Source organism: Podarcis melisellensis (genome assembly GCF_964234715.1).
Source record: "Podarcis melisellensis genome assembly, chromosome: 2".
NCBI classification, from domain to species: Eukaryota; Metazoa; Chordata; class Lepidosauria; order Squamata; family Lacertidae; genus Podarcis; species Podarcis melisellensis.
In genome coordinates this window covers 79,256,344-79,280,627 of record NC_138529.1, presented here as the reverse complement: position 1 = coordinate 79,280,627, position 24,284 = coordinate 79,256,344, and the positions used below count along the sequence as shown (strand labels likewise).

The following is a 24,284-nucleotide window of genomic DNA, read 5'->3' as shown; positions in this document are numbered from 1 at the left end:
CAAATCACCTCAGGGTAGTGCTTGCTTTCTCAGTTTCTCCAATCCCTAGAAATGTTAATTTTTAGTTTCCCTGTGATAATTGTTCAGGGTAGGCAATATCTTAAAAGGGTATGACAAATGTTCACAAATGAAAAATGAAGTGGGGGGAAGAATTCCTATTCCATCATTCAAAAGCCAGATCTATTGAGGTTTTTCTTTTTCTTTTCGAGGCAAGTCGGGGCTTTTAGAAACCTCTTAAAGAAATTAGTTTAACAACTGTGGAGAATCTCTCTTGCTGCCTGAACATGATGCTCAGGTGTGGTACTACAAGAATTGTTTGCTGTTGATCCTTAAGATCACATTGGGATATATAGGAGGAGGAAGCAAGCCACTTCAAGTTTATACTAGGTTAAACAGAATTGTACTTGTTTCTTGTCCTGAAAAAGCCTAATAATCTGCAGTGCTAGAAAGTGCATCTCTCCTGTTCATCTTCCTTTTAGTAATGTACTGACATGATTATTTGGCAAACCAACTGAAACCCTTCCCTGAAGCTCAGGAGAAAATCATAGATGACATGCTCCTTCACAAGGTCATTGAAATCCCTGCTGCAAATCTCCTTCAACTTGTGCTCTCGAAAGGGAGAAAACATATCCAATGTCATAATGCACCAATTTGTTTTCTGAAGCTTAACTTTCCTTTATAAGTGCTCATTAAAACTTAACATCTAGTCAGATAAGTGCTCTTTCAAAGTGGCTAACTTGTGTCCTTTCAGATATTGCTGGACTACACTCCCATCATCCTGGCTGGGGCTGGTGAGAAGTAGAGTCCAGCAGCATCTAGGCGGCAAATACCCTTTAGCCACGTATAATAAACCATAGGTGAGGTGCCATTTTTCCAAAATACCTAAGTATTGTCAGGGCTTCCTTCAGGTCAAGGAGATCTCCTTGGGCCTTTCACAGGAAATGAAGCTTTTCTCTAAAAGTAGGTGAATGTGTAACTTCATGAACACAATAGCTGCTGATTCTGATTCTTTTTCTTGATCTTAGTGGAGAGAAAGTAGCTCAAGGTGTCCTGTCACTGAAGCTTACATTTCGGCATCCATTTTGGGGAAGATAACACGACATCCTCTTCTCTTAACTGATCAGAGCTAATGGACACTAGGATGATAGTAGATGGAAGGAGTTCTCACAGGCACTTCTAATGGCACATTTCTCTGTGGAAGCCTGGAAGGATGAGCATGTTGGTGTTTCAGTGACAGGAATGCGACCTGACAAGAGGCTGCAGTTGTAACGCTCCGTGTGCTTTGATTTGCAGCCACCCAACGTCATGTTGCAGTGCTGCAGAAATCATGTCTGTGCTGTTTTTCCATACCATGAGGTACAAGCCGCAGGATCCCAGAAATCCTAACAATGACCGGTTTGTTCTTTCCAAGGTAAGAGCTAGATCTTTTTCATTACTCTCCTGAAGGCTAGCTCTGATTGAATACTCTGTTTCCTAATGGCTCTTTGCAACAGGGGGAAAAACATCCTCAACAGTGTTCTTATACAACAATGCAAAAAATCCAAGAATTTCTTTGCCATCCTTCACAATTTCTACGCTGACCCTTGGATTCATGCACTTGTTTCAAACTCCTTGGGGTTTTGAGACATTGGCTCAAATGCCAATCAAGTTAGTTACACCTAAGTCCTATTGGAATCAGTAGGACAAGTAACCAACAGGACATTAATTTCGGTGGAATTTGAAATTCAGCCAGCTGTCTTTTGCTTTGGGCTGTTACTCCTTCTCTACCTCTTTGTACACCCTGAGATGGGGAGTGGGGCTCAAACTCACTTATGAAGAGAAGCAAACCATTAACCAGGAGGCCCCATATATTGCAGGATCCTTGGGATTTTGGTTTCTCACCTCTCACTTTGGGCATTTGCTTCTCTCTACAATGACCAGAACAGAGTAGAGACTGGGAGAAAGTATTTGCAGCCTTCTGGTCTTTGACTTCAATTTTCCCCCCTTTGCACATGTAGACATACTTATTTTTAAAAAGTTTCCCTTATTCCTGTTCTAACTGCTTGTCTGCTCCCACTCTTTTCCATTACTTCCTACTCCTGTTTTTGCCATGTTTGCCATGCTGTTTCCTGTTCTAGAACAGCCGTCCCCATTTTCTGTTGAGCCCCTTTCCCCCTTCTACTAGTTCACTGTCCCTTTTTGCCTCATTTAAACTCTCGGATTTGAATAAGACCCTTCAGCAGGGACCATGTCACTAGTATGATATCTAATGGTTTTTCTCCTCAATAGTTAATTTAAAAAACAAACAAACACAAGAGCTTTGCTGCATCAAGCAACAATCCCATCTACTCTAGCGTCCTGTTCTTGCAGTAGACAACTAGATGCCTGCAAGCAGAATATGAGGGCAACATGTTGACACGAGCATTTCCATATCCTTGCATGCTATTTTCCTCTCTTCTTAAGATAGTCTGCAATTGTTGATTTTGTTTCTTCCCCTTCGTCTAGGGTCATGCAGCCCCAATCTTGTATGCTGCCTGGGCTGAAGCAGGCTTCCTCCATGAATCAGAGTTATTAAACCTGAGGAAAATTGATTCCATTTTGGAAGGCCACCCTGTGCCAGTGAGTATTTCGGGAAAACGCAGAGAGATTGCCTTAGGAATCAAAATGTTTGTGTATCTTTTACACTACTGTCGACATCTGGTTCATAGTGATAGTTTAGCAATGGTTTAGGTAACAGAAATAAACCCATGGGTTGACAACAAATGTAGTATAGTTAAAGCCCCCCCCCCCGAGAAAGCAACCAAAGATGATTACTTTTACATTTTAGAACAGCACTCAATGCCTTTACTTTCATGCATGTCAATATTAGCTATGGTATTAAAACAGGCTCTTGCCCACCTAGCAGTTCAAAAGCACAAAGTGCAAGTAGATAAATAGGTGCCGCTCCAGCAGGAAGGTAAATTGCATTTCCGTGCGCTGCTCTGGTTCACCAGAAGCAGCTTAGTCATGCTGGCCACAGTTGTACGCTGGCTCCCTCGGCCAGTAAAGCAAGATGAGTGCCGCAACCCCAGAGTCATCTGCAACTGGACCTAATGGTCAGGGGTCCCTTTACCTTTACCTTTATTAAAACAGGCTACTTTTTATGATGCTCTGACACATCTCTCATACCTCTGAGAATGGATGGATGCTTCACCACAAATCCCCTCCACACACTGCCACTGCCTGCCCTAGATGCAGAAGCCCATGGAAGTGGCTGTAGAGTTTGATCTCTCACCCTCTGCTCTTGAACATGGTAGAATGGCAGATCCACGGACAGTTGCCTAGTCTCATTCTGCTTTGTCTCTGGACTGATGTTAAGAGGGAGCGTTGCCAGGCACAGGTTCACCTAATGAGCAGCTGTTTTTGAAATGTACAGCTGATCAAGATGATTAGTTCAGCATGCTTTCTTTGTTTTTTAGAATCTATTTAACATGACCATTGCAACAGCTGCCAGCTAAGAGCAGAAAATGGGGCTTTAAATATTTGGGGCAGGTGCAGCTTTTGCATCTCAGACCTTCAGAGATAGGTTATGACTGCAGAGTAATACTTAACTCCTGACACACCTGTATTGCATTAATTTACTCATGTAGGGTTGCATCCGGGGCTGCTGATCTGCTCACACAACATACTACCTCTTGCACATGGGAATGTCTGCTTCCTCTTCCCCGCAGCCCCTTGTGCACCAGAGCACCCAAAAGTCACACAGAAGACGTAGTCTTGTTGCATGAATGGAACTCCAGTTGAATTGGATGCAGCCCATAGGCTCTTCTCGTGACTTCCTGAAGTGCTCAGAGGGAGTGCTTGATCTGGCAGCTAAGGCTGACTAAGGGCCAGATTTCAAGGGCAGGGTGGGGTATGGTACTTAGATAATCTAGAGGGCTAAAAAGATGAGTATTGGTGGTGAAAAGGTGAGCTTCACAAAGTAGTCTTCAGAGAGTTACGGTGGTATCTTTCCCTGCTTCACTAGATGTACCTGTGGGAACTTTGGGTCAGGGTTGAACATGCAGCCTGATCTGTGAATGCTTACTTGGAAGTAACCCCAACTGGGCTCAATGCTGGTGTGCCTAGGATTGAAAGCTTTAGGGTTTATGAAGCAGGTATTCTTTTGATTACATGCTATTGCTTCTTCTTTTTAGAAACAAGCATTCACTGATGTCGCTACTGGATCACTCGGTCAAGGATTGGGTGCTGCATGCGGTATGGCCTACACCGGGAAGTACTTTGACAAAGCCAGGTATCTTGAAAATATTTCACCCTCTTTGCTTGCATGGAGGTATATGGATGGATAAGGAAATGAAGCAAAACTGCCCATGATGCTGTTACACAATCAAGTTTCCAGTCTCAAGTTTGAGAATGCAGACCCTGTTAAATTAACAAGATTCATCTGTTGTTAAATTGGGCACAGAGCAAAAAAATCCCAAATCTGGTCCACAACCTTTTGAAATGCAATTATAGCTTGTTTGGTGTCCATGTATGTATGAGAGAAAGAGCAAGAATCTCCATACCTCTGTAGAAATAATGCTAGTGACAATGGAATAGAAAGGTGACTTTATATGAAAGTAGTATTTAGCTTGAGCGAAAGCGAATTTTGTTCAAAGATTGTTATGGCAACACAGCATTGTCCAACAAAGGTGTTAGAGGATATTATGCAGAAGAACCCTGTTGTGCAACTCGTAGTGAGTTCAAGGGCAATAGTCCTGTTAGAACTGGTATGAAAATCTTCATGTGGTGTTAAAGAAAGAAAAGTAGATATCCAAAGGCATTTGTCTGTGTGTGTGTTGGGGAAGTTGATGTATTTTATGTGACAGTATTAGAGCATGAAAATCTGGGTTGCTGAGTAAATGCAATTTTACATTGCACACTTCACTTGCTTGAAAGCATTTCTGTGTACACTGATGTGCTGATCTTAATGCAGCCTGGCAGGTGGTATTCATAGAAAGACTTTATCTCTGCCTACGGTTGGTGCTCACTGGCTCTTTGCACGTCATGCTGGGGCATAGCCAGGGTTTTGTAAAATCGTAATTTAGCTAGGTGACTAATAAGGTTTGCAGATACGTGCTCTAACACAAATGATATTTACTGTAGATGATAGCATGAACTGCTCTCATCAGTATTTATTCATTTTTATTCCTGCCTTGCTGTATTATTGCCAGCTTGCTATATTCACACACCCCACCTCACCTCTCACACAAATACATTTAATTTGCACACTGATGTTTCGGCAAACAGACAAATCAGCCCAGAAATTATACAGTCATCTATGAAGTATTTGAGGAAGTAGGAAATGCAGAAAAGCTAAACTGGGAGGGGGGGGGGACCCTGTCACTTGGAGTTGAGTTTGATTCACAAAATCTTAAGGCTGAGAGAGGGATGTTACGTCCATCTAGGATTGTCAACTTAGTTCCATCAGCCTCCTGGGACTTTTAACAGCTGCATATTAGGTTTAAATGCTGCCGCCGGTGCATTCCCCATCATGAGATACTGGGATGGGTAGCAAATCACCCCATTAAATGTCAACCTGTCTGCCAGAAAAAAATGGCATCAAATTGCACAATGCAGCAGTTACTTCACAGTGGCTCTTTCTATCCCTTGCTGTCCCTACCAGGATGCACCACAATCCATATTGGCCTTTGCTCATTTGAAAAAATCCTAAAGTAGAACTGTCACCTGATTAAAGAAATGCTAGTTTCTTGATCATATGGGTTTTAGTTGACTATAACTATGTAAATTTGCATCAGAATAAACAACAATGCAAGACAACACCTGCCATCTGCAACTTTTTCTAAGAACGTTTTTAAAATCAGTTCTTTTGCTGTGCTTTTTAAAACTCACAGACCTTGTAAATAAGCCCATAGAAGTTATTAGCCTGCAGAAATGTTTACAAGCTTGCTGGCGGCTAGCAAAGGATGGATGGAGAGCTCTGTTCCTTTTGCAACAAGCTGTGGCATTTGTGTGCTGGAAGTAAATGGGAAAGGGTTTCCATCCTCCGGCAACTCCCTTAGTCTCTCTGATGGTTGCTTAGCAGGGACAGACTCCTCTATCCCTCTGTTAACACCACTCGCCTGCTTAGAATATCATCATGCACTCAACCTGCAAGCAGTTCCTAATCACTTGTGACTACCAGGCTAGTGCTTAAATGCAAGGCTGAGTCTTGGGCACCTTTTTAATAAATGAAAAGATTTCTAATCTATATTAATATAATCAGCCATACCAAGAAGGAACATTGCTGTGCAAGACTGTTGCTCCCAGTGCTTTTACTTGTGGCAGATGCTAATGACACGAAAGAAGTGGGGATAAACCCAGTATAATGGAAGTGGAGCTGAACCTTTTATTTAACTGCAGTAGGCCACAACTGAGGGCCAGATTAAACATGACTCTAAATGCTTTTGGAAGTAGCATTTGTATGTTTGGTTGGTTTTTTTTACAGCTAATAGTGATATGTGGGTGGGAAATTCTATCCTCTGCTAAATATGCCTCATGCTGTCACTTCAACCCAGAAAGGGAGTTTCCATTGGTGCTGGTTGGAGCTATGAACTGTAAAACAAGCAAACAAAACTTCAAGCATTTTAGTGTCCCAACTTGTTTTCCCTTGAGGTATAGCAGTTCTTACAGGTTAAGAATTTAGACTCAAATATACATATTGAATAATGTGCAAATCCTTGCCTCTGGCTGGATAGATTATAAACAGCACATGTAAAGTAATAGCTGAGCTTTCCCAAGGATTTTGCTGAGTCACAGTGATGGTGTGTTTAGCAGGCACGCATTCATTCCAGCTTTACAGTAAGAGTCATTGTTAGAGCACCTTTCCCCCCTCAAGGTTACATTCTCGTTCTACAATAATTGGCACTAATGACTCACAGCTTCCCTCTGGTTACTCATTTTGATTACCTTTAGGTGAGGTTTTGACTTAGGCAGAAAAACCAAAAGTAGAGAATAATGTGTGTTTCAGATTATTCTTGCTGCTCATTACGAGCTTCTTAAATACTTTCTAGGGCACACGGGCACACATTATTAGGCCTCTTAACAACCGCAGCAGCCTACAGGAACAAAGGAAGTTAGTTCAGTGAACTACACTAGGAGGGCTTGAATTTTGGTCTTAAAAACCTGCATTAAGGAGCTGAATAATGCTTGTCTGCAGCCCTGTTTCTCATGGTGTGCGACTATGAACAAAAGCTGTCCTCTCAGGGCACGTTTATGTTAGAATCCTAAAACCAATATTAATCTGTAGTGCTTAAGGTTCCAGTAATGTCAGACATAGCTTCTAAATGACTGTAATTTTGCATGGGTGCTGATAAAACTATTACAGAGGCCTGTTGTCATCAGGACAGAATCCTGCTGCATCAGAGCAAAGACCTATCTAGTCTAGCCGGTTAGATGCCCCATGGCAGCCCTCAAGCAGAATATGAAGACATTTCTCACTAATAATAATAATGATAATAATAATAATAAATTTTATTTATATCCCGCCCTCCCTAGCCGAAGCCGGGCTCAGGGCGGCTAACAACAATAAAATAGTACAACTATTGTTTCCAGCAACCGTATTTCAGTGGCATCTTGTCTAAATCTGGAGGTAGCATATAGCCATCATAACTAGTGGAAGCTAATAGCCTTTTATATTCTATGAATTTGTCTAATCTGCTTTTAAAGCCATCTAGGCTAGTGGCTGCTACCATATCCTGCATCAGCTCATTCCATAGGCTCATTCCACAAAGGGAGGGAGAGGGCTTTCTAATAAGATCAATACTTCCCATGATTCTTGGGGAAGGGGAGAAGCTATGACATTTAAGGCAGGCTTATGTCTATAGTGCAAGCCTGATCATAGAACAGGACATCGGAGAGCATCCACAAGCCTTGTGTGACCTGTCAAACCAAATCCCCAAATGCAGGCATAAATCTTGTGTCCATACCCCTGCAGATGGCAGCCATAAGAAATATAGCATAGCTAGCATAAAGCTTTAATCTGCACATGTGTAAGTTTTCTGTGATTACTTTGACACAGCCCTAAAAAATTGTGTTTTCTTCTTCCTGTCTTCAAAACTGACTTGTTATTTTAAATTCGGTTCTAAAATTATGTTTTGGTGCCTATTTTCCGGAACACATTTGCTGGATTGCTGGTGGAAACAGAAAGCTGGACTAGATGAGCCTTTGTCTGATTAACCTTTTAGGCTCATAAACTTTATTTTATGCCGCATCCAGTACCATAAATCACTTAAGCTTTTTCAGTATAAATGAGTCACAAACCAACACAAACAAGACATTTGGATCGACCCATCTAATGAGGATTGTATACTTTCTCTCTGATTAAAGGAATAAATCAAAATAAACTGGCCGCCAGAACAGAAATAACCCAAAACATCTTAATGCCTTTAGTATCCAGAGAGCATGCTTTGGAAACATTATAGCAACCTTTTGCAAACTTGGGTCCCCGGATGTTGTTGGACTACAACTCCCATCATTCCTAGCTACCAGGACCAGTGGTCAAGGATGATGGAAGTTGTGGTCCAACAACATCTGGGGACCCAAGTTTGAGAAGGCCGTGTAATAGTATGCCAAGCGCACTCATTCTGGTTGTAGCAAAGTCAGCGGTGGGAAACTTAAGACCGTTCAGATGTTGCTGGACTAGAAATTTCTGTCCAGGGTGGCCATTGCTCAGAGATAGTGGGCACTATAGTCCAAGGGCATATGGGCAGTCACAGGTTTCCTGCCCCTGTCCTAATGGTGAAACCGAATGTAACGGCAGCAGGATTTCTGTGTTGAAATCCAGTTCTTCCCCAGCCACACAGGAAGCTGGTGATGGTGGCAGGGTCTGAATTTCAGAATAAAAGGAAGTGATATAAAGGACTTTCCATGGCTGTCACTTGAAGTTGTTTTGATACCAAAAGTCTGTCAAGCTAGGAAGCATGTGCCTGGCATGATGGGCTTTAGAGATGTAAGTCACGGAGGTGTCCTGTGCCCCTGCCTGCCTTTTGCTCCTAAGACCCAGGCCTATTTTCTCCAGATACACAGATATGCTGCTGTAACACCTAACTAGGTTATGTAATAATGATGCAACAAAAAATGGTAAAAAGAAAGGAAAGTATTCAGAAGCAAAATTCCTCAGAGAGCTGAAGCATGTTATAGGCTTTGAAGAAGGGCAACAAAATCTATTTAGGAAGAGTGTCATTTAAAGGCAAAATGTTTCATTGGGGCTACCGTTGTATTGTCCATACTGTGTAGGCTTATCTGAAAAAAGTGCTTTTCCTTCTTTGTCAGCTTACGATACTGAATATTTTTGTTGTTCAATACGCAGCTACCGTGTTTATTGTGTCCTTGGTGATGGAGAATTGTCTGAAGGTTCAGTTTGGGAGGCGATGGCCTTTGCTGGGTTCTACAAGCTGGATAATTTGGTTGCTATTCTTGACATTAACCGACTTGGACAAAGTGACCCTGCGCCTCTGCAGCATCATGTTGAAATCTACCAAAAACGTTGTGAAGCCTTTGGGTATGTATGTATGTATGTATGTATGTATGTATGTATGTATGTATTTGAGAAATATATGATGTCTTCAACTTCGGTTGCTCTGTGCTCTTTTCAATTTGTGGATTGAGTTCGGAGTAACATTAAATGCAGAATCAAAATCTCTAGGGGCAGCAGTCTTTCCACAGGGCTCTCCCGCTGAAGGAAGAGGGCATTTCCCCCCTGATTCCTCCCCCAAAATTCCTGTGTTCTCTGAAAAGCTGCTCCAGAGTGTCAGGATACAGAGCACATGGGGCTACACGGAGAAGACAGATTTGGTGAAAATCACCTTGCCTTCTTCATGCACTGGGAGCCTCTACTGAATCTCAATCCCTTCCACAAACAGAGACGTCTGCATCCAACTTGGAGCCATGATAGTCAATATAGAGGGATCATAAATACAGAAAAGTAAAGGCCGATACAGGTTGTTAACTTTTGTCCAGGAGTCAGTCTGTTCTTTCATTTGAAGAGCACAAAATGGCAAGGAAGCTTTTTTTAAATTTGTCTAGCCGTTGACAGTCATGCTTTCATAGTGTTTATTTCTGGCTCTGTTGAAATTTGTCACATTTGAGGAAACTGGCTATTTCCTCACTCCTTAAAACGCTTAAAGGCCCCATTGAACTATTTGAGTCTTTAGGTGTTGTCTCTATTTCAGAAAGGGTTTATTGTTATAGATTCTTGTGTCCTTAACAAGTATTCTAGACCTTGCTTTAGTTTATAGTTATTTTAATAAAGTGGTTAAACAGGCTGAAGGTAGCTTATAGCCTTTGAGCCCACAAAGAGAATGCGATAGTAAGTGGAAAAAGTAAAAACTTATTATTCAGAGAGATAATTCTTGGTTTTTGCAAAGGTCCTTTATGCTTATGAATACTTGGAAGATATTTATCTTTTAGTCCATGATACATTCTTGCCTAATATTCTTAGCTACTGGTTCTTTTATTATTCATTTATAAAGGGTAGGGTGAATATGCTAGGACTAAAATTTGCTACTGTTCAGTGTGCCATAAGTCAGAGACAAAAATGAATAAGCTAAGGCTACAAGCCCAAGTGCAACATTTTCTGATTTTGACATGTTGCTGGGATCCAGAGAACCATTCCTAAGCATCCAGGAGAGCCTGGTCTTAATTTCTTTCAAACTGCAGCTCCCCAGGCCACATGGTAAACTACTGAGGAGTTTGATAAAGCGAACTGTGATACAGCTTGGGCTTGGCTGTTCAAAAAACAAAGCAAAACTTCTCATTGGGCGTGCCAAGCCCTTTGGTACACTTAAGCTATTCTTTGGATCATAGCTGCATCTTGCAACAAAAAAATGCCATAGTGTAGCTTATTAATAATATATAACTATATGTACCGGTTTAGTGCTTGCTTTTGCTTATTCGGCACGGAGCTCTTATAAAAAGCGTTGCCTCTGCAAATCCTTTTAAAAGCTAATCTGTTTGTTTGCATTCCTAGCTGGCATGCTATCGTCGTCGATGGGCACAGTGTGGAGGAACTGTGCAAAGCCTTTGGCCAGGCCAAACATCAGCCAACTGCAATTATTGCCAAGACTTATAAAGGCAAAGGAATAACAGGTGATGCCAGGCGGCAGACTTTTCAGCTGAGCAGCAGCTACCACTATAATTTGCTTGTTAATAGTATTTCTAGCCACTTTTTTTTTATTAAGGATAAGGAGGATGATAAGGAATTACATAGTGCTTTCATAACACTTATATTGTTATGTAATACTTACAGCAACCCTGCATTAACATGAACGCTGTTTTGCTGAAAGGGGTCTGAGACTGAAAGAGTGGTTTGCCTATGGCCACCTAGTAAGTTCAAGGCAGATGTGAGATTCAAAAGCAGGGGTTTCCTGACTACAAGTTCAGTCTTTTCACCACTATGCTACACCAACTACTGTATCACATTTATTTCTCATACACACACACACACACACACACACACACTCACACACACTCATATATACGAATGAGAGAGAAATAAATGTGATAGTTGGTATAGCATAGTGGTGAAAAGACTGAGCTACAAGTCAATATATATACTGCTTGATTTCAGAAAACCTCAGATTATATGACAGTGTCATTAATGATCTCATTAGAAAATGTTTATGCCACATCACTAAGTGTGAAAGGCTTGATTTCCCCCAGTAAGACTTCAGTATGAACCAGTTATTTGAAATCAGTTCCTCACTCAAGCCGAAACACCTGCTAAACATTTCTGCATTTGCAGGTGACTAAAATGGCAAGATGGCTGACACCTTATTACAGGGTGGCATGTCACCTTCCAGACATAGCAGGAGTACAGCTCCCTCTATCCCTGAGCGTTGGTCAGTGGCATAGCTAACTGCTTGAGTGCCTGGGGCAGCGCAAATGCCCTGCACTCAGGGACGCTGCAAGCTGCTGCTGCGCGGAACCTCCACAGAATCCGCAAGCCCCACATTGCTGTTTCAGGCAGCGTGGAGTCTGCAGGTGTCCAATCCACCACATCACTCCCCAGGAGAGATGTGTGGCTCGGGCGTGCTGCAGGTCAGGCCCCGCGATCACTCCCTCAGTGATGAAACCTGGGGTGGCCTGCATTCACCACACCCCCTTCCTACATCACCGGCGTTGGTCATGTTGGCTGGGGTTAAAGGACATCATGTTGTCTATCCCTGCCTATAAGGTAACACAGTATGTGCCATAGTGGGAAACACTAGATCTGAACTCTAAGCCTTTTCTTTTCACACCAAGCTTCAGCTGTAAATTATTCTGTATATAATCATAACCCTTTGCTATATCTGATATTTAGCCAGATTTATATACACCACGAAATCAAAAGCAAATCAAAGCACTAAACAAACCTGATTAGCATACCTAAAGACTTGAATAATAGTCTTCCACACAAATTACATAAAATGTGATCAATCTGGGATATTAAGCAGAAATATTTTTTAAAGCCCTGTTCTTAAGGGAGCATAATTCATTGATTATTGTAAAGGAAAAGCTTTTTGTGCAGTAAACATGCTACAAAAGTGTCAAGCATGGTGCTGAGATGTAAAGCTAAATAAAATAGAAGTTTAGGCTCAATTCAAGGGGGATGAGGGAAGAAGAGTGGACTAGCTTAAAGGAGAATGCCTGTATATGTACTTCCATATTCCTGAGAATGGTTATAGTCCAAAAATTAAGCAATCAGGAAAAGTGGAGTGTGCAGTATTCAAACCATAAATCAAGAGAATCACATGGACATTTTTTAAAAAATTCAGTAGTTGTTAAATATGAATGAGATGCTCACTCATATCATATATTTATATCAAATGAAGTTTGAGTTAGCCTTAAAAATATCTCTTGTGCTTTTCCTCCTGCTTCACGTTAAGTAATCTGCCACTTTTTGGTAAATAGTAGGCAGGAATCGTCTTCTGCTTGGCTCTCCAGTATGAATTGTGAGCTGTCACAAGTGGCAGGACACATCAAATGTTTCATTAGCCGTGCAGCAGAGATCTTTGTGCTCCTCCTGCCTGCTTGGCAGTCTGTGCCCATTAAAAATTAAATAAAGCCCAGGCACATCTGCTGAATTTGGATACGTGCAAGGATGTGAATTCCATTCTGCTCTGGTAGAGAACCAGCTGAAATCACAATGAATAATGAATCTCTTTGCGCTAGGCAACTGGGGGTTTGTGCCACTATGCATTTATCATGTATTCCCCCCTCCTCCCCATTATGTTACATTTTTAATCTTGTGCATCCATCAGCTGGCTTAAGCCATTTCAAAAATAGCTAAATAAACTTAGGATATTTGTCATTTTTCAGGAACAAATGCTGCCATTCTGTGAGACTTCTGTATGGCGAAAAGAATCCAGTATTTAGCTCCTGTTACTGTGAGAGCTCAGTCTGTCTGATGCTCTTTCCCGAAGCAAAGAGACGTTTCGTGCTTGCACAGAGTGCCTGCTTATTCAGGTCCTTAATTACAGAATACCTAGCATGTCATTATTGCAGTCAAGGTTATTGATTTGCTGGCTTGATTTTATTCATTTACTTGAACACATAGTGCAACCTGCTCCAAGTATTTAGCTAGCAGGATTGCAGAAGCAAAATTGTGATGATACGTGTTGCAGAGGCTCTTGATCTAAAGAGGACTAAGAGAGGCCAAAAAGGGATAATAGCAATATGCATTTATGTTGTAATTGAACTGATGCAGATGTGTGTGTTATATGGTCATTCTAGTGGGCCCAAGCACCAAAGGAGATTACTCTAGAAAGGAGGTGACAAGAAGATGAAGGGAGGAATTACTAGGACTATATTTTTATTAACTGATTGCTAGGTCCTTGGAGAAGCTCAGGAATCTCCTTCCCCTGCTTCTCAATTTTAAACTCAAAGCAGTTCTGTGAAGTAAGTCAGGCTGAATGATAGTGACATTGGATGAGTGGGGGGAGGGTGAGTGGGGATTTTAACCCAGGTCTTTCCAGTCTTAGTATGACACTCTCAGCATCAGCATCTTTGAATAATGGAACCGGGAGTATAATGGGGAGGGAGAAGGAATTCAGCTGTAGGAACACCAGGGAAGAGTGTGTCAGGAGACTTTCTGCAGGATCAAAGGAATACAGTACTGTAACAGGAATGAGGCAGGCTAAGGCATTGCTAGCTTAAACCTCATGGGAAGATGTTTGCATTTGCAAATAACCTTATTAGCTTACTTGGGCCTAACTCAGAAGAAGCTGCTGATCTTGGCACTTTGAGAAAGTGTATTGTATTTAACTTAATTCCTTTTTTTAATTATGTGTATGGTAATCCGCAGGTGTTGAGGATAAGGAAAACTGGCATGGCAAACCTCTTCCCAGAAACATGGCCGAGCAAGTCATTTCAGAGATTGATGATAGAATCCAGAACAAGAAAAAGCTTTCGCCAGCCCTTCCGCAAGAAGACGCACCAGTTGTCAGCATCAGAAATGTCAAGATGCCTTCACCACCAAATTACAAGTTAGGAGAGAAGGTATGATGGCCTTTCTCTGTTTTCCTCAAGCAATTCTAGCTTAGGTTTATATTTGCGATTGGAAAGGTGCTTTTGCTCACTATTCTGGGAACTGAGTTTTTTATGAAGTTGATTAATAAGAATAAACAACTTTCAGTCCAGAATTCTGTAAAATATTCCAGATGACATTCAGCCGCCTACTCAGTGGAGTTCCAATTGTAACTAATTCATCATAGTAGCAAAATGCCCATTCAAAATGTCACACCTTTTGGGAGAAGAGTAAATGCTATGTCAAACTATTGAAGATGAGCCAAACTTGATCTTGTACATGTGAGTCTCAAAGCAAATGTTTTACTTCATGCCTGTTTAAAAGGCTAGGCCATAATTCTAGTGAGTCACTTCTAAGGTAACTGCTAAGAATGGGACTTGTGGAGCCATCACACATGAGATGTCTTGCACATTCAGGATAGCTGCAAGTGAAGGCTGCAGGTCCCTACTTCAGACTGGAAGGGATACATCCTGATCAAATTTGGTTGACATTTCTAGACCCAGGTAGACTTTTTGTTTCTTTAAGAATGAACCAGGTAGAGAGTTTGCCTGTCCCTCTTGTCTAGTAGTGGCAAAGTCACATGACTGGCCAGTTGTCTCCTTCACCTGCTGTGATGCAGAGCAAGTTATAGCTGTCAGGCAGCTGAACTGATGCAGCAAATGGGAAAAGAAAAGGAAGACTTACCAGTCTCTCTCCCTGTCCTCAGATTTGAAGAGCATGGAAATCTTACCTGAGCCTGCAGAGAAAAACCTTATGGAAACTCTTAGATGCCAAAGTAAACAGAGACAGAAGGAGAAACTCATGCAAGGGTGGTTTGGGGTTTCCACTTCTCTAGGGAAGCGCTGGTTGTGTTCCCATGGCTAGCTTTTAGTCAAGTAAAGGACAACACTGCACTTGGTGTGACCGTATGAGGACAACCTGGCTTCTCTCAGCACAGTTTCCCCTGAGGCCTTTTCCTAGGTCTTTCTACTTCAGCTGTGATGTGTTTGATGACTAGAGGCATAAAGACCCTTGTACTACTAGCACAACACCAGAAAGCTTGAAGTTAACCAGGATTGCAAGGACATATTATAGATGCTTCAGTTAGCTATGACAATCTTTATGCTTAGGATCAGAATGGTAAACATTGAAAATGTTGGCTGTAAGTATAAGGTATTGATGTGACATACTATAACATACAGGGGAGCATTAGAGATTCTTTGAAACTCTTCAGTGTAATATTGGTCATGCAGAGTTTTGTCTTGGACTCATTTTCGAAGGTTTTTATTTATGAGATTTGCAGTTGCAGCATAACAGAATAATTGAACATAATGAAAACGGGGCATCTATGTCCTTTTCCTCTCCGCAGTTTGCTACTCGCAAAGCTTATGGCTTGGCCCTTGCCAAACTGGGCCATGCCTGTGACCGTGTGGTTGCTTTGGATGGGGATACCAAAAATTCCACTTTCTCTGAGCTTTTCAAAAAAGAGCACCCCAGCCGTTTCATTGAATGCTACATCGCTGAACAAAACATGGTAAGGTGGTTTCTTTGGGTGTTTCTTCGTTTGTTTCTTCCTTCAAACTAAGCAGGGGTTTTTTGGATAAATTCTCACTCTCATAATTATACCATTGCCATTACCCTACCTTTATAAATAAGGTTTCGTATTCAACTAAGTCATCCTTGAAGCAGACCCTTTGAAATCAATAGACTCAAGTTAGTGCTGTCCTTTGATTTGGGTGCTCTGAAGATGACTTGGTTAGATACAATGTCCTAAAGAGCTTTGAGCAGTGGTTCCCAACCTTTGGGGGGGGGCATGACCCACCTAAACATCTCTAAAATCCTGATCCTCCCCAGTGACATATAATTCTTATTACTGTATTCAAAAATGGAACTCCTGTTCACATGGAGGAAGCTAAAAGGTCATGAACTTGGTCTAACTCATTCTCGAATTACCCCCCCCTTAAAAATCAAATTGCCCCCTGTGGGGCATGTGCCCCATGTTGGGAACCAGGGGCTTAGGGTTTCTAGGTGCACTGCAACATGCAACGGCCAGGTTGATTCAAGGGCACATTTCATAGTGCACCAGCCCCATAGTTCTCCTCCTCTTTCAGCCCCATAGTTAACCACCTTTCCCTCCCACCTCTTTCAGAGCATCTCCTGCCCTGTTTCTCCTTTCCCTCAGGCCTTGGACAGCTTGCTGCTGCTCTCCCTATATCCAGCCTACCATTGTCAGAGAGCTTCTGCTTCAGAGCTCTGCAGATCAGGCTGCTGCAACCAGAGCCATTACTTCCAGTTTCTTGAGGAGCTTAAGCACATTTCGTGCACCACAAACATGTGCACGAGAGCAGGTTGCACTGCTATGATCATTCTGTCGGCACATGTAACTCTTATTTCCTTTCCCACTCCTCTATGCACTCCAGCTCTATTAGTCAAGTAGTGACGTAGCAATTGGACCAAGAGCATGGAGACCAAGTTCATTCATCCACTAAACTTACCAGCTGATCTTGAGTCACTCCCATCTTTCTCTACCTTGTTGTAAGGATAACAAAGGGAGAATGGAAGAGCTTTGTATACTGCCCTGAATTTCTCCCCGGAGGAAGAATATAAATATATAAAACGTATATCGTTTATATAGGCATAAAACATTTAGCTAACTCAGCATGTAGCACTCAAATTTTGCTGGAACTGGTTAATCTGCTCTTCCCCTCCCCCCCCCCCATTACAGGTGAGCGTTGGCGTTGGTTGTGCAACCCGGGACAGAAACATTGTGTTTGCCAGCACCTTTGCCACATTTTACACCAGGGCATATGATCAGATCCGTATGGCAGCAATTTCCGAGAGCAACATCAACCTCTGTGGATCTCACTGTGGTGTATCCATTGGTAAGCATCTTTAAATTTATTCAGCAGATTGCCTTAGTCTCCCAGATGCAGGCACACAGACAGCTCATAAAACTAAGGGGCATGGTTAAAGTTTGAACTCCATATGAGTTTGAAACAAATATTCAAATCTAAACTTTGCTTTACCGGTGAAGTGGAAGTAATTTCAAAATACTGTTTTGAATCTCTCCACCCTACCTTATTATCGTAGTCTACAAATTTTATTCTCTGCTTTTTATATGATATCACTTGTTGCATCATAGAGGAAATGAGGCTTGTAAAACTGATGGTCTGCTAAGTCCTTTGACCAAGTGTACTTTTCAAACCTCACATAGTTGATCTGCCTACAATAGACATTCCATGTATACATTAGAGACAAATAAAGTGAGTTTTGGATGTATCAGAGATTGTTCCAACATATGCTAGAAAATGCTGTGTATTCTCATTTAGTTCCAAATGACCATTACACTTTACCATTGTGTCAACGTGCAGGACGCTCTGGCTATACCCAACAAAATTAAAACAGCAAAGCAAGCTTTTCCCCCAAGCTTTTATTCTATTATTGCTATATGGATAATGACCTTGTTTGTACATAATACTAAACCAGACTATGACTTAGCAAGAATAAGCAAGCATGTGGGTGCCCAGCATGAAAACTGATGCACTTTGTTGTTCCCCTGGTTCTGCTGCCCTGCCATGAGCCAAATACAGGATTTAATTTAGCATTTTTTGTAAACATATGCTTGTGGTTAGTCTCCCTCCCAAGAAACCAGAGTTTATACCAAGCAAAAACCTTGGTTATTTGGGGGAGACAAGCCTCAAGTCTGTCTTCAAATGTAACCCCAAGCCAAACCCTGGTTTAGCTACAAACAGTGAAATAGCATGACCAGAGATAAGCAAAGTAGCCATAATTTTCACTCTGGGTACCTGCATGCTTGCTCATTCTGGCCAAGAAATAATTTGCCTTAGGGGTGTGTGCAAATTGGGTTATTATGAACAGCATTTTGTCTGATAGATGTGAGTATAAATCACCTTTGCCAGCAGCTGCCAGATCTTTGGGAGCAATATTGTTCCTTCATAGCTCATTGACAAAGTGTATGGTTCAGTAATGATACCATACTAAAAGCTGATTAGAACTGCAAGTGGCTTATCACAAATTTCTTCTTAAATCTGAGCTTTGGAAAGCACAGTGGAAGTTTCCTTATTGGCTTTAAGTATTGCTCATGCTGCACTCAGAGTTTGCACTGGAAATGTAAGCAGTGAAGCCTGAACAGCTTGGCAGTGGTTCAGGAATTTTCAGCTTGGGCTTTGCTATACTTGTCTCTCAGTGCTGTCGCATGTTCAGGTTGCTCGCTTTAGCCATTAATTAGCCTCAGATTCTTTCTAACACCACTTGCCACTTGTGCTTCTCTTCAAAGAATTTCCAGTTGCTTCTTCGACAGTACAGTGAAGCCCTCTTTTAAGTACAGGTGCCGGTGTATATTTCAGTGCACACATTCTATTACTGTTTGTAGGGTGGGACATGTGCTTTTGTTTTTTGCACATGCCAAGATCTTATTTCAGTAGAACTCTCACAGCCATCAGGATAAAAGCTTCGCCTACTTCTGAAGTGTGTGTTTGTATGTAGGAGGCTGCAGGTTCAATCCTTGCCCTTATCAGGAATGGGATCTTAAGTTCCAATGATGAGAGAAACCTCTATCCCCTCAAGTTTATTAAAATGCAGAGATGCACAACCGACTGGGGCTTTTTGGGGTCCTTGACTAAATAGGTATATATATAAAGGATGTGGTAGTGCCATTTCCGTAACTCTTACTGCATCCTGCAAACACTATTCCACATTTTTAAAAAATGACTTTGGAGTGGCCCTCTGGCTGCTTTTTAAGGCAGACAGTGTTCACAAGTCAGTTCAACCAAGTAGAAGTTGGAAAAAATGCACTCAGTTCTTCTAACTGGTTTCCTGTAAATACTTTTCTACCAGAAGGGCACAAGTGCATCCACAGCTTTTCCTACTGCTGGCCCTGGAGGAATTAGAACTGTGCCATTCACTGCTCTACACACCCACACCCACATATATCCCTAATTATAATGCATCTCTCTGTGGGTTTCATTAAGCCAATCTTCGCTGAAAAGTAAGCTTCTTATGAGCTTCAAGTGCCCCCTCCCAGGATGGGACATTCTGATAGAACCATGAATTCTTCTGTGTTCCACCAATAATTGAGACATGCCTGCTGTCACCTTGTACATTTTTCTTTTGCCAGTTGGCTAAAATCGTGTATTTATTTCCTTTCATTTCTGTACTCATGTACGTAGCCCTATATCCCTTTTCCTTCTCCTTTTGCCTCTGTGGGTTGTGGTGATTTAGTTTCTGCTTTATTGTTTTAGTTACCATTTACGTCTGCATTTTTCCATGATTTTTCTTTATAACCCTAGTTTTCTTTCTTTTTAGTTTCCTTCTATCTTCTTTCTTTGCTATTTCCAAGTTTAAGCAGAAGAGGGTAGGTACCCTTCCAGGTCCTGTGAGTGCCTTATATTTATTTTGGATGCCTTTTGTTTTAAGAAGTATGCAGAGAAGTTTGTTCGCTTTTCGACACTGATATTTTTCTTTCACCCCCCGCCCCTAAACCATCTCTTTTCTAGGTGAAGATGGACCTTCACAGATGGGGCTGGAAGATCTGTGCATGTTCCGTGCCATTCCTAATTCAACTGTATTTTACCCTAGTGATGCTGTGTCCACTGAAAAGGCAGTGGAATTGGCTGCAAATACAAAGGTCTGCAACTCTTCCGCAGGGTGCTTGCTTGGGAGTTTTAGATCAAGGGTGGGGAACCTGCTGGCCCTCCCCATTTGGCCTGCAAGTTCATTTCAGGCAAGCCTTACACCTGACATCATATATGACATCAGATGGAGGATAGGTAGCATTGGGACTCCTCATTGTGCAGCTCTTCCCAAGTGCAGTGGGCATTAGGAAGGAAATGTGCAAGAGACTTTTGGCAGGTGTCAATCGCCTGGCATCCTCATGACCTCAGATGATTGACAGTTGCTGCATAGGGATGGGGGAAAGATAAGGATCTGGCCCATTACTGCCTCCAAATCTGAAGTTTGCTCACTTCTGTTGCAGAGGCATATAGGGAAGGGTGCCCATTGCTGTGAATTTGTTAGAGTTTCATTGTTGGTTGGCTGTTTATTTCATTCCATTTATACCTCGCTTTTCTTCTGTCATGGAACCCAAGGTGTCATGCTTATAATACCTGGGTGGTCACCCATCCAGAACTAGACACACTTTAAAAAGAACTAGACACACTTTAAAAAGACTAATTTTGGTGTTTGGACTTTTAAATGCTTTTTTCCGTTTTGAAGTTTAATTCCATGGGATATTGTGGGTGTTACAATCTCTCCTGTGTTCATTTTGAAAACAGGGCATCTGTTTCATACGAACCAGTCGTCCAGAAAATGCCGTGATCTACGGCAGCAATGAGGATTTCCATGTTGGACAAGCCAAGGTGAGCGCCATTTTGAAAGTTGCTAAAAGACTTGAACTACAAGAACGTAGTCATTGAACATTGTGATTTTTACTAGCTTTTTTCCAGTAAATCTAGAACTTTCTCTAATTCTTTGTTTTACTGTTGTTATCAGGTGGTATTCAAGAGCAAAGATGACCAGGTCACGGTTATTGGAGCAGGAGTAACTCTGCATGAGGCACTGGCTGCAGCTGAGCAACTGAAGAGAGGTGATTACACCAAACTCTTTTGAGAAATGCACACCAGCCATCTTGTAGGGAAGAACATGAGGGCTATAAAGGGGGGGGGGATAGGAAATTCTTTAGAAGTGTAATCTAATTACTATACCTTTCCTTGGAGCCTTAAGTCTATTTTAAAAAAACGCAAGAAAAAAGTTAGTTTAATATATAAAATCAAACCCAAACATGTACCTTATCTGTAGCAACGTAGCCCTGGTACGAACAATAGAGACTGGAAATGTGATGTGGATTTGCATGGCCTCTCTTCCTTGTGAATTTCCATGGTTTGTTTAACAATGGTGTAACATTACACCACTAACATCACTGTTAAGAATAGCTAACTAGATTCCCTTTTGACAGGGTCTGGTGAATCTGATGCAAACTGGTTCTAAACACTTGAGGTCACCCTGGTTCGGAGTAACTATAATCAGCCTCAATGCAGTGCATGTACAAGACGAACCATGGATGAAAGGGAAGGAGGGAAAGGAGAAGTCAGTGAGCATGTGGTATATTGATTAGGAATATTGCATCTGCACAAGATCTTACTAGATGGATAGTCCTGGATAAGTAAACCATGGTTTGCTTCACAGTAGATGAAATGTCACCTTTCCTGAACATACAGGTTGCACCATACCTGAACACCTTCAGTTACAGGCTACCTAACTAGCAGTAGTTCACATATTCCCATCCTCATTTTGCTCCTTGAAACACATGTGTTGCTACTCATTTCACTCCAGATATCATCATTTTAGTATCGGAAGTGTACTGGGCCATGATTATCCAAGACTATTGGCATTCTCCAACATAACCTTTGGTGGAATAAAGGAAATCTCACTATTAAGAAGTCCACAAGATGATAGTACTAATAAGTTAATGCAATTATAGCCATTGGATAAATGAGCAGGCAGCTGTGCTTTAAGAAGACTGAAGCTGAATGATGACCTTGTGCTATCTAGTTCTTTAGATATTCCATAAGATAGCTTCTGGGTGTCTTAATTCTTCTGGGGATAAGTTATCATAGTAAAGGTCCTTGAAAGTGGGTCATGAGTATCCTCATTCTAGGGAATGACAAAACGAGAAAGTAAGGCTTACATTTAGTTATCAGTCAGCTTGTTTTTGACCGTATTCTGGCCATTCTTAGAACCCAAATACTTAGTGGTTTCAAAGACTCCGTTGGGATGCTTTAATAAATGTGTATGAAACGTTAAACATTAGTGAGTCCCCTGTCCTCTGTTTTGTTGAGCCACATGCTCTGGTGCATAATTCTGTTCCCATTCTTTTTCTCAGAAAAAGTTTCCGTCAGAGTGATTGACCCTTTCACTATAAAACCTCTGGATAAGAAAACTATACTTGAAAATGCAAGAGCAACCAAAGGCAGAATTATCACTGTGGAAGACCATTACTATGAAGGTAGGTCAACACACATGATAACAAAGGGAAAAAATTCAGTACTGTATATACGTCTCTGCCGTGGGTGTCCATTTTTTGTTTGTTTTTAAATTCCTCTTCCGTGTTGTTTCCTAACTTTGGAGGGTTTTTTATATTTTGTATATTGCATTGGACATACATGGAAGGTGGTTAATAACAATGATGAGAAATACATGGACACTGATTATTGTCTAGTTCCTGTGCTTCAGCTCTACCTATACATGGTACATATTTCTCTCATGACAATCCTAGCTTGGGTGTGCTCTTGCAACAGTTAAACATTGTTGTGTTGGAGTTGCATTTCCTGCTGTTGTAGTGGAGCTGCTGGCTCTCCAGATATTACTCTGTTATCCCTGACCATTAGTTGGTTGGGGCTGATGGGGTTGGTTGGGGTTGATGGGGGTCCAACATCATCTAATAAGCTACATATCTAAGACATTGTTTCCTCTATTTCAGATATTCAGGGTATGAGCGCCATTAGTTATATAGCCAAAATGGCACCATCCCCGCAGAATGGGGAGGTATCAGCAGGCTTGGGGTGAACCCCAACATTCCTAGAAAAAAATTATTTGGGGGGGGAAATAGCTAAGGAACCTCAAAGATGTCCATTGAGGAATGAACAAGCTCATTGTGCTCAGAATGCTAACTGTTTGCTGTGGAGGGGCAGGGGAATGATATAGTGGAATGGAATTTTGTGGAGGAAAGCATAGCTAACTGGCTGGCTGGAACACTAAAAAGGAGCACTCCACACTGCAACGTTTTACCACAGGTCCTCCTTTAGACATTTATAAAATAGCATTTTTGTATCTGCTGTGTCTTCATGATCCAACTACTCTACTTGGATGGCTTGTGTGGACTCTTGGAGATCAGCTGTCTTGATTGGGCATCAAAGCACTAATCTTCTTAGAAGAAAAACTGTTTAGGCAAAAGCCTCTCATGGGACAAACAACTTTGCAACCTTTCCAATCCCTCTGAACTATCCAATTGTTTTCTTTTTAAATAGCTGGATTAAGCTGCTTACAAAGAAATAAAGCTTGTTAGCCTTGACTTATCATCCATTTGTATATTATCTTTCCCTAGGTGGCATTGGAGAAGCCGTCGCTGCGGCTGTGGTTGGGGAGCCAGGGATCACAGTCACTCGCTTGGCTGTGTCCCACATACCAAGAAGTGGAAAATCAGCTGAGCTGCTTAGGATGTTTGGCATCGATAAGGATGGCATCATCCAGGCTGTTAAGGTGGCAGTGTCCAAATCAAGGAATGCAGAGTAGTTTGTGTTGTATACCCATTGTGTTCTGAGGCAGTGTTTTGGGATAAGGATGGTTAAAAAAAACACCAAACACTGTAGCTTTCAAACAGGGTTGAAATTATATGCAGAGTTTTAATGGAAGAATTCTAATAAAAGTAAGTTTTGGGAGAAAAATCATGTTTGCTGTTTTGAACTGTTAGGATTTCTGGAAACCTAAATGCTGATAAGGCAATAGCACATAACGTAAAACAGAAAGATCCAAGTAAACTGCTGTAATTTAATGTACCAAAATGATTTATGATGCTTCTCTCTTCTCCAAACACTTGTGGGATTGTGAATTTTATGGCTGACCATAGGGCTTTGAATGTAGCACTGTGACATCTCAGTCCCTTCTTCTGTTTCCATTGTACTACTAGCCCTGAGAAACATTTCTCTCTCACATAACTGCCAGCTTGTCCAGAAATACTTCCCATTTGGCACAGTAGTGAAATACGATATACAGAAGCAAACATTTC

The 24,284-nt window shown here is 41.6% G+C and overlaps 1 protein-coding gene across 1 annotated transcript in view; it reads left to right on the top strand.

Moving 5' to 3' along the window:
• Nucleotides 1–23,943, top strand: part of TKT (transketolase) — a 35,532-nt gene extending 11,589 nt beyond the window's left edge. The window contains exons 2-14 of the mRNA XM_081898327.1: nucleotides 1,294–1,411; nucleotides 2,485–2,598; nucleotides 4,155–4,252; nucleotides 9,308–9,499; nucleotides 10,967–11,085; nucleotides 14,282–14,475; nucleotides 15,852–16,016; nucleotides 17,208–17,364; nucleotides 19,999–20,129; nucleotides 20,776–20,859; nucleotides 20,993–21,086; nucleotides 22,383–22,505; nucleotides 23,604–23,943. Of these exons, the coding sequence (XP_081754453.1) occupies nucleotides 1,294–1,411; nucleotides 2,485–2,598; nucleotides 4,155–4,252; nucleotides 9,308–9,499; nucleotides 10,967–11,085; nucleotides 14,282–14,475; nucleotides 15,852–16,016; nucleotides 17,208–17,364; nucleotides 19,999–20,129; nucleotides 20,776–20,859; nucleotides 20,993–21,086; nucleotides 22,383–22,505; nucleotides 23,604–23,791 (1,777 nt within the window). The 3' untranslated portion in view covers nucleotides 23,792–23,943. The remainder of the gene's footprint in view (nucleotides 1–1,293; nucleotides 1,412–2,484; nucleotides 2,599–4,154; nucleotides 4,253–9,307; nucleotides 9,500–10,966; nucleotides 11,086–14,281; nucleotides 14,476–15,851; nucleotides 16,017–17,207; nucleotides 17,365–19,998; nucleotides 20,130–20,775; nucleotides 20,860–20,992; nucleotides 21,087–22,382; nucleotides 22,506–23,603) is intronic.
• The last annotated feature ends 341 nt before the right edge of the window (nucleotides 23,944–24,284 follow it).